Source organism: Pleurodeles waltl, chromosome 6 (assembly GCF_031143425.1).
Source record: "Pleurodeles waltl isolate 20211129_DDA chromosome 6, aPleWal1.hap1.20221129, whole genome shotgun sequence".
Classification (NCBI taxonomy): domain Eukaryota; kingdom Metazoa; phylum Chordata; class Amphibia; order Caudata; family Salamandridae; genus Pleurodeles; species Pleurodeles waltl.
The window spans coordinates 364015949-364029976 of NC_090445.1; the positions used below are offsets into that span (position 1 = coordinate 364015949).

Consider the following 14028-nt stretch of genomic DNA (forward strand, 5'->3'; position numbering starts at 1 on the left):
TTTAATATTTAATCAATAAAAGCCCACCTCAATTGTGATTTTTAATAAATATTAAGGAAATGTGACTTTTAAACAGTTACCTTTTCCCTACCTGAAGCTCCTGGAGGCTAATTTCCATTAGCTCTTCAGCTGTAGCTAAGTGAGTTCTTAGCCATAATGAGGTGTGAGAACTGCCCCCAGAGCACAGACAGTGGTTTGGGGGGAGGAGGTGTTTTCGATTCCCCTGGCAGGAAGACCAGTTACAGTGTACCCAGGATAAATTTACTTTGAAGGGGCCTTCCTGGCACAAGCAAATGTTAGGCGACATATTGAAAGGCCCCAGCTTTTGTCCTTCCCGTCAGACAAGCATCAAACCCAGTGGGGGGAGAGATGCCACCAGACCTGGTTTGAAGTAACCAAAGAGAAACAATGCTCATTATCCTGGCCATAACTTCTGGGTGGGCACAAGGGGAGAAGGGTTTGCCCATCTTGGATTTGAGGGGTGAGGGATGCAGTGTGATTTTTTGCAGTAGTGAAAGCAGGAACTCCTGTAAAACGTGGGTATGGTTACCACTGGGAACTTTGATCTCATTGATTAAGGAGGGGCCAGGAATCACTCCCACACGCTATCTTGTGCCAGGCATAATTATGGCATCCTAACGCAGCCTCTTCAGAACAGGACTGGACCTGCTCCCCCTTATACCCAGCACAAAAAAGTCGCAGCCATGGGTAAGGTGGCTCACCTTCTGTGTGGCTACAGGGTTTTCAAAAGCTGAAAGAAGCCTTTTATTAAGTTCCCAGCTGGTCTGCACAAACTGGTCCTGACCTGGAACTTCTTGGAGTGGGCTGTGACCCCAAGTGCTTTTTCTGAGGTCCTGGGACCCCTGTCTGTATCTAACTAGACTTATACTAGCACTCTGGAAAACCTGGGACTTAAAAAGATTTGTGCACTTCCAGACTTCTGGAGGACAGGGACAAACCACACCAGCCTACCTGAACAAGATGTGACCTTGTTGGGCTAAGCAATCAGGTGTCTCCCATTCAGAACTTCTCCTCAGCAGCAACTCCAGTTTAGCAGACACTCAGCAAGAAGGTATCTGGCCTCATGGACCTAAACATCGGATACATCCGCAGCCTTGTCCCTCTGAAGGATTCTGAGCTCCAAAAAAAGAGACTAAGGGCCACATGTATGAAGCGTTTTGCATGGTGCAAACAGCTAAAATCGCTGTTTGTGTCATGAAAAAAGCACATCGCGATGCTCATTCCCATTTTGCAAGTCAGTAACATGGTTACCAACTTGCAAAATGGGAATGCGACTCGCAAATAGGAAGGGGTGTTCCCCTTCTTATTTGCGATTCGTATTGCAATGTAGAATTGCTTTGTGACCGCGAACGCTGTCACACTGGTGGTAACCCATTCCACTGTGAATGGCCCTGTAAACATTTTTTCAGAGCAGGCATTGGTCCTGTAGACCACTGCCTGCTCTGAAAAAATGAAACAAAAATGTTTCATTTTTTAGTTTGTATTGCAACTCGTTTTTCTTTAAGGAAAACGGTCTGCAATACCAAAAAAAACATACTGCTTTATTCAAAAGCAGTCACAGACATGGTGGTCTGCTGTCTCCAGCAGACCACCATCCCTGTGAGTGCTGCGAATCGGAAGGGGGTTGCAAATTGCGACCCACCTCATTAATATTAATGAGGTAGGTCTTTGCGACCCCCTTGCGATTCACAGATCGTGTCAGGGACACCATCCTGCATCCGGGTTTGCGAATTGCAAATTGCGAGTCGCTCAGACTCGCAATTTGCAAGTCACAAACTCGGAATTTCCTACATCTGGCCCAAAGGGCCTGATTTAGGTCTTGGCAGAGGGGAATACACCATCAGAAACGTGACGAATATCCTGAGTGCCATATTACAATCCCATTTTATCTTACGGGGATCGTATACGGCGGATGGGACGTTTGTGACAGAGTATTTCCTCTGCCAAGATCTAAATCAGGGCCTATGTCAGAAGATACAAATCTTGACTGTTGAAGGCTCCAAAAGTATGAGACTTGCGAGAGGACTTCCCTGGGCATGAAATTAGAATGTCTCCTGCACTGAGCTTTTCCCACCAAAGCCAATGGCTTCAGCAATACATCGCCCAATGCCTATCCAATTTCATAAGGAATTCCCTGAATACAGTCTGCTGCCTTTCCTATTGAAAGGCTCTGACTTCTATATAAAAGACTAAGGCCCAGATTTAAATGTTGGTGTTAAGGGTACTCCTTCGTAACGGTGAGAATATGCTTACTGGCAACATGATAGTCCGCCCGCTGAATTTAAAAGTGGGCGACCATAGTCTGAGCACGGCTGAACTACTCTATCTTGACATATTAAAGGTCATCAAAGAACTGGCTATATGTCTGGCGGCCTGGCTCCGGCACGTAGGTACCCCCCATGGTATTCCCTTTGGCGTGAGTGTGACTACAAGGGAAACCCCCCCCCCCGGTTCTAGCCAGACCAGAGGCAATACGCCCCCAGCTCCGGGGCCTACCCCACCGTGAACTACCTGTTCAGGTAGGACACACACTTTCACTTTGAGCACCGTACTTATTACAGGTGCTGCGACCCTGACGAATGCCCCTGACCTACCAGCACTTAGTGAGGGCAGAAACATGTTGGTCATGTTCAACCCCTTTTAGACTCCAAGAGACATTATCCTCTAACAAGCCTTCCCCCTTAGTTTTAGTCTTACCAACATGCACCACCATTAAAACTAACAAGAGCCACCGGTGACATGTTAGGTAATTTTATTATTCACCCCCTCTGGATCACTGTAACTATCCAGTCAATTCAATTTCAGCACTCCCTCTGGTTCTTTTAACCAGAGGTCGAGTCCGCCTGAGTAGTATCATCTTACTTAGGTGGGGCTAGGTGGTCATATGATGAAGCAAGACACTATTATGTGTGTGAGACCACCTAGTCCGTAAAGGAAAATCCCCCGCTACTCCTGTAGGGCAACACAGCACCCCCTATCAAGCAACCTAATGCAACCAGGCACTGGTTAAAGACTTACCCAGTCTTACCCCCTGTTCCTACTACCCCACACCTTTTGTGATTACGCAGTAAAAAACAAATAATGGCACCCTCGCCAAGGGAGATGACTCCCATGGTGAGGGGAAAATGTTTCTTTTAATTTTCAAACACAAAAACCCACTCTAGGTTTTTATATTCGAAAATAAAAATAAAAATTTGGAAAGATTGCTGTACAGCTCCACCATTTTTGACAGAGCCGTGGGCCAAAGTTTCAATGCAGTCACAGGAACCGCTTTGACAGAGGCTCTTGTGAATGCTAAAAATGTCTGTTGGCCCAACAAACATTTCTACAGTTGGCTGTCGGGATCTCCACTAAGTCAACAGAATATTTTACTTTGTAGTCCTAGTGGAAAATGGCCCGACTGCAACCTGCCAAGAATTCAATCGGGCCATAAATCTCAAGGTAAAACCTCTAACCGGGTCAAACCTGGTTGGTGTATCTGACGAGGCCTCCATCGCGGTCAGCCTCAAATTCAGCCCAGACCTCGGTATACTTTAACCATCGACTACATTGGTGCTTTGCAATTTTTAGCACTATTTTTTTAAACTATATCTCATGTTTTCCTCATTGGATTGTTGTCATTTTTGTGTCTTTTTGTTCATTACATTTCACACTTTTCTCTAAGTTAAGCTTGTCTGTACTGTGAAAAAGCTACCAGGGGGTGAGCTTAGGTTCACATGACTGAAACCTTTGACTGAACATTACAACATAGTGCCTTTATTACTTGTAATGGACTTCAATCCAGTCCAACAACGAAAACACTTGCTCACAGCAAGTGTGTCCTCATATTTATGTGTTGCTCTGATAGTTAATTGAAAAGACAGCTCACCCTGCACTGTGATCTGCACACCCGCGCTCGAGGGGGAACGCAGCTTCCTTCCGTGAATATCCACCTCATGATAGCAAGAATAGTTCTTCCCATCGGAGTCCCGTGCCAGGGTCACCTGGAATGAATATGAGTTCTGTGTCTCACTGATGTTGTGTAGGATCTCACTGTGACCTGAAGTAAAGTGTGTAGTGAAGTTCATGCGCAGGGAGCGTGGTAAGCAGTGCAAGGTCACAATATCACCGTCAGTCACCTGCCCATTGAAGGGAATAACAGTGAGGATTGGTGGCAGCAGAGGATCTGAAACCAGAAAAGAGATGTTAAACAGGTTGGTAAGGAGGTTTGCCATGTTCTTGCCCATAACACAAATATAGAGTTAAGAAGAAATAAAAAGTACAAAGAAGTAACACATTTTTCATCCACTAATTTAAGTACATTTAAAATTGTGCCATACAGAAGCACAGATAGTCTACTGAGTCCCATTACTCTTTTTCATTAAAGGCTCTTTCTTAGTATCTCAAAGTCATCCTGTTGTGGATGATGACAAATAGGTTTTATCAACTTAAAGAAAGACTTGAACTGAATTTCCTCTCAAATCTATAGTGGTTACAGGGGCTCCTAGGTCTGGTGGGAATTAGATAAAGCACAGTCTTACCTCAAGAGACTGGACATAGTCAGGGCAAATATTCAATAGCTCGTCTCAAACATACATTATATATGTATGTAACAGATGTGGTTGGATGCTGGCTCATCGCCTTTGGTCTAAAATGCAATCAGAGGCCGTCCAAGTTGTACATGATGCTGGGGGGAAGGAGATGGAGGAAGGAAACACACATATCAGGTGTTTTTCCCAATTAAAAAAAAAGTAATGGGGGTCATTCCGACCCTGGCGGTCCATGACCGCCAGGGTCGGGGACCACGGAAGCACCGCCAACAGGCTGGTGGTGCTTCCAGGGCCATTCTGACCGCGGCGGTAAAGCCGCGGTCAGAAAAGGGGAACCAGCGGTTTCCCGACGGTTTTCCCCTGGCCCAGGGAATCCTCCATGGCGGCGCTGATTGCAGGGCCGCCATGGGGATTCTGACCCCCTTCCCGCCAGCCTGTTTCTGGCGGTTTTCACCGCCAGAAACACGATGGCGGGAATGGGTGTCGTGGGGCCCCTGGGGGCCCCTGCACTGCCCATGCCACTGGCATGGGCAGTGCAGGGGCCCCCTAACAGGGCCCCATGTAGATTTTCACTGTCTGCTTTGCAGACAGTGAAAATCGCGACGGGTGCCACTGCACCCGTCGCACCCCTGCAACTCCGCCGGCTCCATTCGGAGCCGGCTTCCTTGTTGCAGGGTCTTTCCCGCTGGGCCGGCGGGCGCCCTTTTGGCGTTCGCCCGCCGGCCCAGCGGGAAAGTCGAAATGACCCCAGCGGTCTTTCGACGGGGGAACGCCGCCCGCCAAAGTTGGAATGACCCCCAATATGTCACACGCTAGCCCCGCTTCACACTAGACTTTTTAACACCTTCGTGAACACAGGGACAATTACTGAATCTATGCTTGAGGCCTCTATCACAATTATTCCCGAGCATGGCAAAGACAAAATCCTGTGCAGCTCCTATAGACCCATCTCCCTCCTTAACATTGATGCTAAGCTGTTCGTGAGTGTCCTCGTGCACCACCTCACCCCTCTCTTATGCCTGGTCTGGTCAAACCCGACCAGGCTGGGGTCATCCCCAGTAGGCATTGTGGGGACAATACTAAACATGTCCTCCATCTCGTCGACATTATTCACTAGTCTAAGAAGGAGGCGTTGCTCATTTCCATTGATACAGAGAAAGCGTTTGATAGAGTACATAGGCCTTATTTATTTGTCACTCTAAAATATTTCGGCTTTGGGGATAAGTTCTGCCGATGGGTTCAGAGTGCCTATAGCTTCCCGCGGGCCACTGTTAGGGTCAACAGAGTGTTGTCTTGACCCTTCCCTATCCAGAGGGTACAAGGCAGGGGTGTCCACTTTCCCCTTTCCTATTTACCCTCTACATGGAGCCTGTGGCTCAACAGGTGAGAGCAACTCCAACTATCACAAGCATCCCCTTCGGAGAGTCCACACACAGCATCAGCCTCAATGCTGATGATGTTATTGTAGCACTGACTGAACCAATGTCATCCTTACCCGCTTTAGTGGTGAAGCTCCACCATCCTGGAGATGTTTCTGGGTTCAAGGTCAATCTCAAAAAATTCAAAACATTAAACCTGTCACTCTCCCCGCCATACAAAGAATACGCTGCATTCCCTATTGCGTGAGCAGAGTAGACCATATCATACCTGGGGATTCGGCTGGCCTGAACTGTGGATAGAATCGGGGAGGTCAATCACTCTGTTCTTAATTTGCAAACCCAGTCAGATTTGGCTCGCTGGCCCAGGCTTCAGCTATCATGGCTATTAGCTTCCAATCACTACCACTGATACCTCCTAAAGACACCCTTCGGTCCCTACAACTAGAGATAAATAACTTTATCTGGGATGGGAAAAAGCTTTGACTCCATAAGCAGCTCCTTTACCGTAAGTCACTCGAGGGTGGAGTGAATGTCCTTCAAGTTGAAAGGTATTACCAGGCAGATCAAGTCCACTTCGTAATGAAATGGCCCAGACCAACCACAGAAAAGCATTGGTGCTTTATAGATCTGGTGGTTGCTGGTACCCATGTCTGGCGGGAGCCCTGGTTGCCCTGCCAACATGGAGCATAGGGCCAATACTCATCACCGTTAAGTAGGTCCACCTTCAGGGTGTGGGACGATGTGGCACTCCATGCAAAGCTGACTTCCTTCCTTTCCCCAATGCCTCACATAGTGGCCAATTGTTAGAAATGGGGTCTTTGGTTGACAGTCAGGTTACCCCCTGTTCAAGCAAGGACCCTCACTCTAGTCAGGGTAAAAGAGAATCACCCTCAACTAACCCCTGCTTACCCCCTTGGTAGCTTGGCAGAGCAGTAGGCTTAACTTCAGAGCGCTAGGTGTAAAGTATTTGTACCAGCACACACAGTAACTTCATGTAAACACTACAAAATGACACAACACCAGTTTAGAAAAATAGGAAATATTTATCTAAACAAAACAAGACCAAAACGACAAAAATCCGACATACACAAGTCAAGTTATGAATTTTTAAAGATTAAACTAAAAAATAGCTCTTAGAAACAAAAATGCTTCGATGAGATGTTAACACGGCGTTGTGACGGAGTCGTTCCCAACAAGCCGACACCAGCGGCGCCGGACACGAAGTCGTGTAGATCCCCAAGTACAGTACCTTTGGTGAAGAGTGAAAACAAGACGATATGCGAAGTCGGGGATCGCGGCGTCTGTGCGATACGTTGAATCCGCGCACTTCGAGCGGCGTTGGTCACGACGTGGTGCGGCGACTTCCACGGAGTTGCGGACTTCAGCGGGGCTGCTGCGGCGTCGGGCCTGCGAAGAGTGTCGCGTTCCAGCGAAGGTCACGGCGTCAGCTGCAGGTGGCGTTATCGGATTCAGCAGCGTCGTTGGTCCGAAGTCGATTTCCTTGGATTTCCACCTTTCAAGGGCCCAAGGACTGGATAGGGCACCACTTGTCAGAGCAGGAGTCTCTCCAGAGAGTCCAGGTGCTGGTAGAGAGAAGTCTTTGCTGTCCCTGAGACTTCAAACAACAGGAGGCAAGCTAAATCAAGCCCTTGGAGATTTCTTCACAAGATGGAAGGCACACAAAGTCCAGTCTTTGCCCTCTTACTCTGGCAGAAGCAGCACTGCAGGAAAGCTCCACAAAGCACAGTCACAGGCAGGGCAGCACTTCTTCCTCAGCTATCAGCACTTTCGAGGCAGAGGTTCCTCTTGGTTCCAGAAGTGTTTCTCAAGTCTGTAGATTTGGGTGCCCTTCTTATACCCACTTTAGTCTTTGAAGTCACCTTTCTTCAAAGGGGACTCACACCTACTTGTGAAATCCTGCCTTGCCCAGGCAAGGCCTCAGACACACACCAGGGGGTTGGAGCCGGAATTGTCAGAGGCAGGCACAGTCCTCTCAGATGAGAGTGACCACTCCACCCCTCCCTCCTAGCAGAGATGGCTAATCAGGAAATGCAGGCTACACCCCAGCCCCCTTTGTGTCACTGTCTAGTGCGAGGTGAAAAACAACCCAACTGTCAAACTGACCCAGACAGGGAATCCACAAACAAGGCAGAGTCACAAAATGGTTTAAGCAAGAAAATGCTCACTTTCTAAAAGTGGCATTTTCAAATGCACAATCTCAAAATCAACTTTACTAAAAGATGTATTTTTAAATTGTGAGTTCAGGGACCCCAAACTCCACATGTCCATCTACTCTCTAGGGGAATCTACGCTTTAATCATATTTAAAGGTAGCCCCCATATTATCCTATGAGAGAGACAGGCCTTGCAACAGTGAAAAACGAAGTTGGCAGTATTTCACTGTCAGGACATATAAACCACATTACTATATGTCCTACCTTATCCATACACTGCACCCTGCCCTTGGGGCTACCTAGGGCCTACCTTAGGGGTGCCTTACATGTAAGAAAAGGGAAGGTTTAGGCCTAGCAAGTAGGTACACTTGCCAAGTCGAATTTACAGTTAAAACTGCACACACAGACACTGCAATGGCAGGTCTGAGACATGATTACAGAGCTACTTATGTGGGTGGCACAACCAGTGCTGCAGGCCCACTAGTAGCATTTGATTTACAGGCCCTGGCACCTCTAGTGCACTTTACTAGGGACTTACCAGTAAACCAAATATGCCAATCATGGATAAACTAATCAACAATACAATTTACAGAGAGAGCATATGCACTTTAGCACTGGTTAGCAGTGGTAAAGTGCTCAGAGTTGAAAAGCCAACAGCAACAGGTCAGAAAGAAATAGGAGGCAGGAGGCAAAAAGACTGGGGATGACCCTGCATAAGCAAAAGTCCAACACCAATCTAGACTTATTGCCATCCCTGCATGGGGAGGGTTTCCTTAGAAGGCAATAGGGGCGATGCAAATGCATATGATGCCTGTTCGATGCTCACGGGATCATCCCTTTTGACTGTACGAAGACAGATTATGAGTTGGAGGAAGTTGACTATTTCCAATACTTACACATTTGGTACTGTACTTTCTGTTAAACCACATGCTGAGCAGCCCCTAACACCCTTCGAGAGGTCGACAGGCAGCTCATCATGGAGATCTAGGCTCTGCTAAGTGAAGTGCCTTACATAATTAAACTGCGGGGGAAAGCAGAACTGGTCTGGGCAGTCAGACTCAAAGACTCAGAAGATATATATTACAGAGTGAAGCAGAAAACACGGCTAGCACAGAAGTGTCATATAAAATAGCCTAGAATTGATAGCTAACTCCTGCCCGCGTCCACAAGTGGTGTCTGGAGAGTAATAGGGACTACTGGAGAGGCTGTGGTGGGACTGGCACTTTATTACATCTACTCTGGCAATGTCAGAAGCTGGTCAGATACTGGGGGAGGATACGTGATGGTACTGTTAAGGCTTTTAACACACTATTCCTTGTATACATCATTCTCGGACTTTCTAATCCTTTGGCATACCCCCTAAAGTCCATGAGAGGGCAGCAGATGGTCCTAGCTCTGCCAAACCTCCAGAGTATGTGGCTTGGTTGCATGAACTGTGGTACATCATAAGAATGGAAAAACTGTCTCTTGCAATGGAGTCTAACCAAAACACCTACCAAGAACTGTGAGCGCCCTTTATTCATTTTCTCTCTACTGAATTCAATGATTTTACTTACCTGAACTATCTTAAGCTGTTACATTTGATCCCACCCCCGCCTTCACCCTCCAAATCAACCAATGACACCCAGATGCAGTGCGCATAGCTAAAGTCATAATCTAGCTCCAGTCCTGGTTGGATTGCTAGATGGCAGGTGATCTGTTGTGTATTACTGAAGCCAAACCGGCAATATACCACACCGACCGCCACAGCGGTAACAGCCGCCGGGCTGGAGATATCAATCTGCAGCCCGGTGGCCATCACTGTCCCGTCTGTAGGATTATGACCCCGCCTACCGCCATGGTTTCCGTGGCTTCCTTACTGCCACGAAAACCATGGCGGTAGGCACCATCAGTGACAGGGAATCCTTTCCCTGTCATTGATAGAGGTCTTCCCCACCCCCAACACCCTCTCCAGATACACCCCCACAACCCTTCCTCGCCAAGTCCCCCCTACATTCACGCCCCGCTTCACATACACATGCATACACACACCCATTCCCACACGCATCCACGCATGCATACATCCGTTCATACACACATCTGCACACTCTTACATACATACACGCATTCACAGAACACAACATACACGTACTCACACCTCCATACCTGCACACACATTCAACATGAAACACACACCTGCATACATGCACGCACAAACATTCACACACACACACACACACACAACACCCACCAACCCCCTCTCCTGTCAGAGATCTGACTTACCTGTGTTCTGGGGTCCCCCGGCAGGAGACGGGATGGGGCGCTGCTGCCACCAGCAGCATCTGCCAGCAGAACACCGCCAAGCCGTATTATGGGTCATAATACGGTGGTCAACTGGCGTGGCAGCAGCGCCACCTTACCGCCATCTGCCAGCATGGCCACAGCCAGATTTCCTCCATCCTTCTGGCAGAAATCCGGCTGTGGTCATATTACGGTGGACGGCTGGTAGCCAGGGCAACGGACTTTGGTGTCCGTCGCCGCAGCGGTAGGTGGTTATTCCCGCCAGTATCATAATGTGGTCCATAGTTACTTGCTGATTTAATAAACTGGATTGCTATCCAACCTCATTGTATTCATTTTAAAAACCTCAAAATTAAGATACATTGAATGAGCCTCACAGGTATTCAAGGTTGAGATTGTCAGATTCAGATCTGTGGAGGTCTTCAAGTAGGCTGATTCCCTCCAGGTCTCAGCCCCAGCAGTAATTAAAAATGGATATTAAAACAGGTCCCTATCAATCCGTACATTCATATCCTTAACTTTGCAAGCAAAAACATGGACAGATTTCTGGGCAACGAATGTAAAAAACATTAAGATGTTTCAGGTCAGCAATGTAATCCCTTTTTATATTTCATGTGTTTCATTTAATTTTGCATTCGCTAAGTGTGCAGTGGTGTAATAAAGGCCCCTGCAGCCCCTACAGTGTGGGGGGCCCCCGAGCACCAGTTGCCACCCCCCAGCACAGTACCCTGGCATGAGAGCTCCTGAGTCAGTATCCAGGGGGACCCTCAATGAGCTTTGCAAAGGGAGGGTGCTCACGTTTCGTTACACCACTGTGTGTTTGCTTTTTCCAGGATGGTCTGTTTCTCTAGTTTTTTACATGCATCTTATTACTTCTCTATTATGCATACTTTGTACCAATTCACCTCCAGGTGTTTATAGCAAACTACAATTGAGAGGTCTGAAGTTGAGTCTGAGAATTTCTGTTAGTGGGTTTAAACGGTCTTCGAATACATGGTCCTCCAATCCTTGGCATCTCTGCAGACTGCACAGTGTAATGGTCATGTATGCCAGTTGCAATTGTGATTATGTGCAGATGTATGTGATGGAGATACACAGTTGTGAAAATATTGACAAGGTGAAAGTAAAAGAATATGTAGTACTAACAAGTGACAAGCACTGCCCTGCACATTTATAGGGCTTCTAGTTAGCAACCACAAAGAACTGCATTGCTAACTTTTAAGATGTCAGCTAAAATGATCTAAACAGAGCACGAAAGCAGAGAAAACAACCTTTATCAATTTCCGAATACCCATCAAACAGCACTGCAGAAATACAACTGCCAAATATTCACAGTAGGACTGTAGCAAGATATCAGAAGCATCAGCTCTCCTACACCTCAGTGAACTGAGGCGCACCAAAGACAAGCCTGTCTGTGCCCATCTGCGCCTGACCAGAGGCCGGGGACCCTGCCCATTTTCTTTACTATTCAGACTTGGAGCTTCATAATTTAAAGCAAGTCAATCTTCCCCTTAATTGGAAGGTTACTGAGAAGATTTGGAGAGCAGGCTTACTCAGAAACCCGCCTCTGCAGAATGCTCTCCAGTACCCGCCCCACCTGCTCTCTTCCTCTGTTTGCCCCCTCAAATAATTCCTTTCATTCCCTACACATACAGTAGGAGGCCCCTGACTCAGAAGAGCTCTGAAATCTACAACTTGCTGGAGGAGAACTCACTAGACATGCTCTGTCTTACAGAAAACTAGCTGGAGGAGTCGTCTATGCCTGAAGTTATGTAGGCATTACCCTCTCAATATATCATTTTTGCACCAAGGGAGGCTCTCACAAGAGGGATGGGGGGTTGACATTATCACCTACTGTGCCCTTAACCCGTCTGTTGTGTGTACCCCTGTTCCTCAAGTTGACATTATGAAGATGGCCACCACACTGCATGCCCAACTTTACTGACTCCTACTTTTATTTAATGTGCAACCTTGATATCTTATAAACTATCTGTTGGTTATTGAGGATTTTAACTTTTAGCACGACAACCCCCCCCCCCCCCCCCCCCCCCCCGGCAAATGCCAAGGACAAACAGTTTGTTGACCTCATGTCTTCATTATCTTTCAAGCAACAGATACAGTTACCAACTCATGTTAAGGGGCTTATTTAGGATTTGACAGGGTCACACAACACACCTTTCAAGAAGGTGTCAGTCCTCCCGTGCATGTGGGAAGATTACCACCTCATTACATTTGAAGCATTTCTGAGGAATGGCACTGCATTGAGTAATGCTTGCCTGAGCACCTTCCCTTAACTGGAGCAGGGTGAATCTCCATGAAATGGTTAATACCCTCCACAAAACCTGCCCGCTATGTAGTGCTTTTGTTAAACAGACTTCTATGGGGTTTTTTAACTGACTTTCTTTAGGATGCCCCTAATGTACATTTCACAGAAAGTACTTGAAAGATGCAATGTCCTTCATACGCTCCGTGGTTCAATTATGAATTGAAAGCATCAAAGCTCAGGGCACTTTAGAAAAAGAACATTTGAGTGAGGGTGTGTGGAAGTATAAAGCTTGCTTCTCATCGCCAAATCATAATCCCCTGTTTATTCTTAATTTGGAAGGAAATAAACAAAAAGAATCTTTAAAGATATTAAACAAACTCACTTGTCCCAAGCGAATAATCCGGAAGCTAGAACCCTCCAAATCCCTGAGTTATGAACTCAGCAGTCTTTTCAGCGAGAAAATTAAATCAATAAAGGATATCGTACTGATCACTTCTCTGATTCACCAAGCTGGGGGCAATGTGGACTGAGGTGCCTTTAATCCGCACTCCTTGGTTCAGTGTTCCCAGCTCCAGCATGGACTCCTATTTATCTCATATATAAGGTGATATCTGGCTCCCTGCTGGATTCCCGCTCCCTACCACTATGTGAGCTCGGTCATAACAGCCAAGCCTCTGTCAGACATTTTGAATAGGTCAGTTGCTCAAGGCATAGTCCCTGACAGGTTTAACGGTGCACTGATACTTCCCCTGATGAAGGCAGCAATCCTAAGCTGCTGAAAAATGATTGCCCAATTTCACTTCTCCCCTACGTAACCAACATTTTAGAAATGTTTGTTATGCAGGTTTCTTTATTTATCCAACTTCCTTTATGCATTGCAGGCTGGTTTCCACCCAGCCCACACTGCAGAAACAGCTATGCTTTCTGTCTTTGATGAGCTACAATGGAAGTTGAATTTGGAACCATGCAATTTTGCTGAATTGTCTGAAGACGGGCAGTCTATAAGGTCAGGCTGTGAGTTGGATATCCTTCTTCCTAGGAGGCTGCATACAGGAAGTGCACTTAGTCCTGTTTTCTTTTTCTAAGACTTATATCATCTGTGGGGTCCCCCAGGGCTCACCATTATTTCCTTTGAAGTTTAATGTTTACATCTGCCCATAGATCTCAGCCCTGGCTAGTTGTAGTTGTAGATTCTACAACTGTGGTGATAGCTCTCAGCATTTGGTCTGGCTTGAGGTACTGTCCAATTCGTTCAGAAATTTCTATCTACCCTGAAGTTAATTTGGATCAATATGGGTACTAAATCCATCAAGATAAACACCGATAAGACTGAGCTTGTTATTCTCAATCACAGCACGGATCTCTGGACCAACACCTACT

At 46.8% G+C, this 14028-nt stretch overlaps 1 protein-coding gene across 1 annotated transcript in view; it reads right to left on the reverse strand.

Moving 5' to 3' along the window:
* LOC138299741 (immunoglobulin superfamily member 1-like) overlaps positions 1 to 14028 on the reverse strand; it is a 301153-nt gene that overhangs the window by 65270 nt on the left and 221855 nt on the right. Inside the window, exon 7 of the mRNA XM_069238265.1 lies at positions 3890 to 4186. Within this exon, the coding sequence (XP_069094366.1) occupies positions 3890 to 4186 (297 nt within the window). The remainder of the gene's footprint in view (positions 1 to 3889; positions 4187 to 14028) is intronic.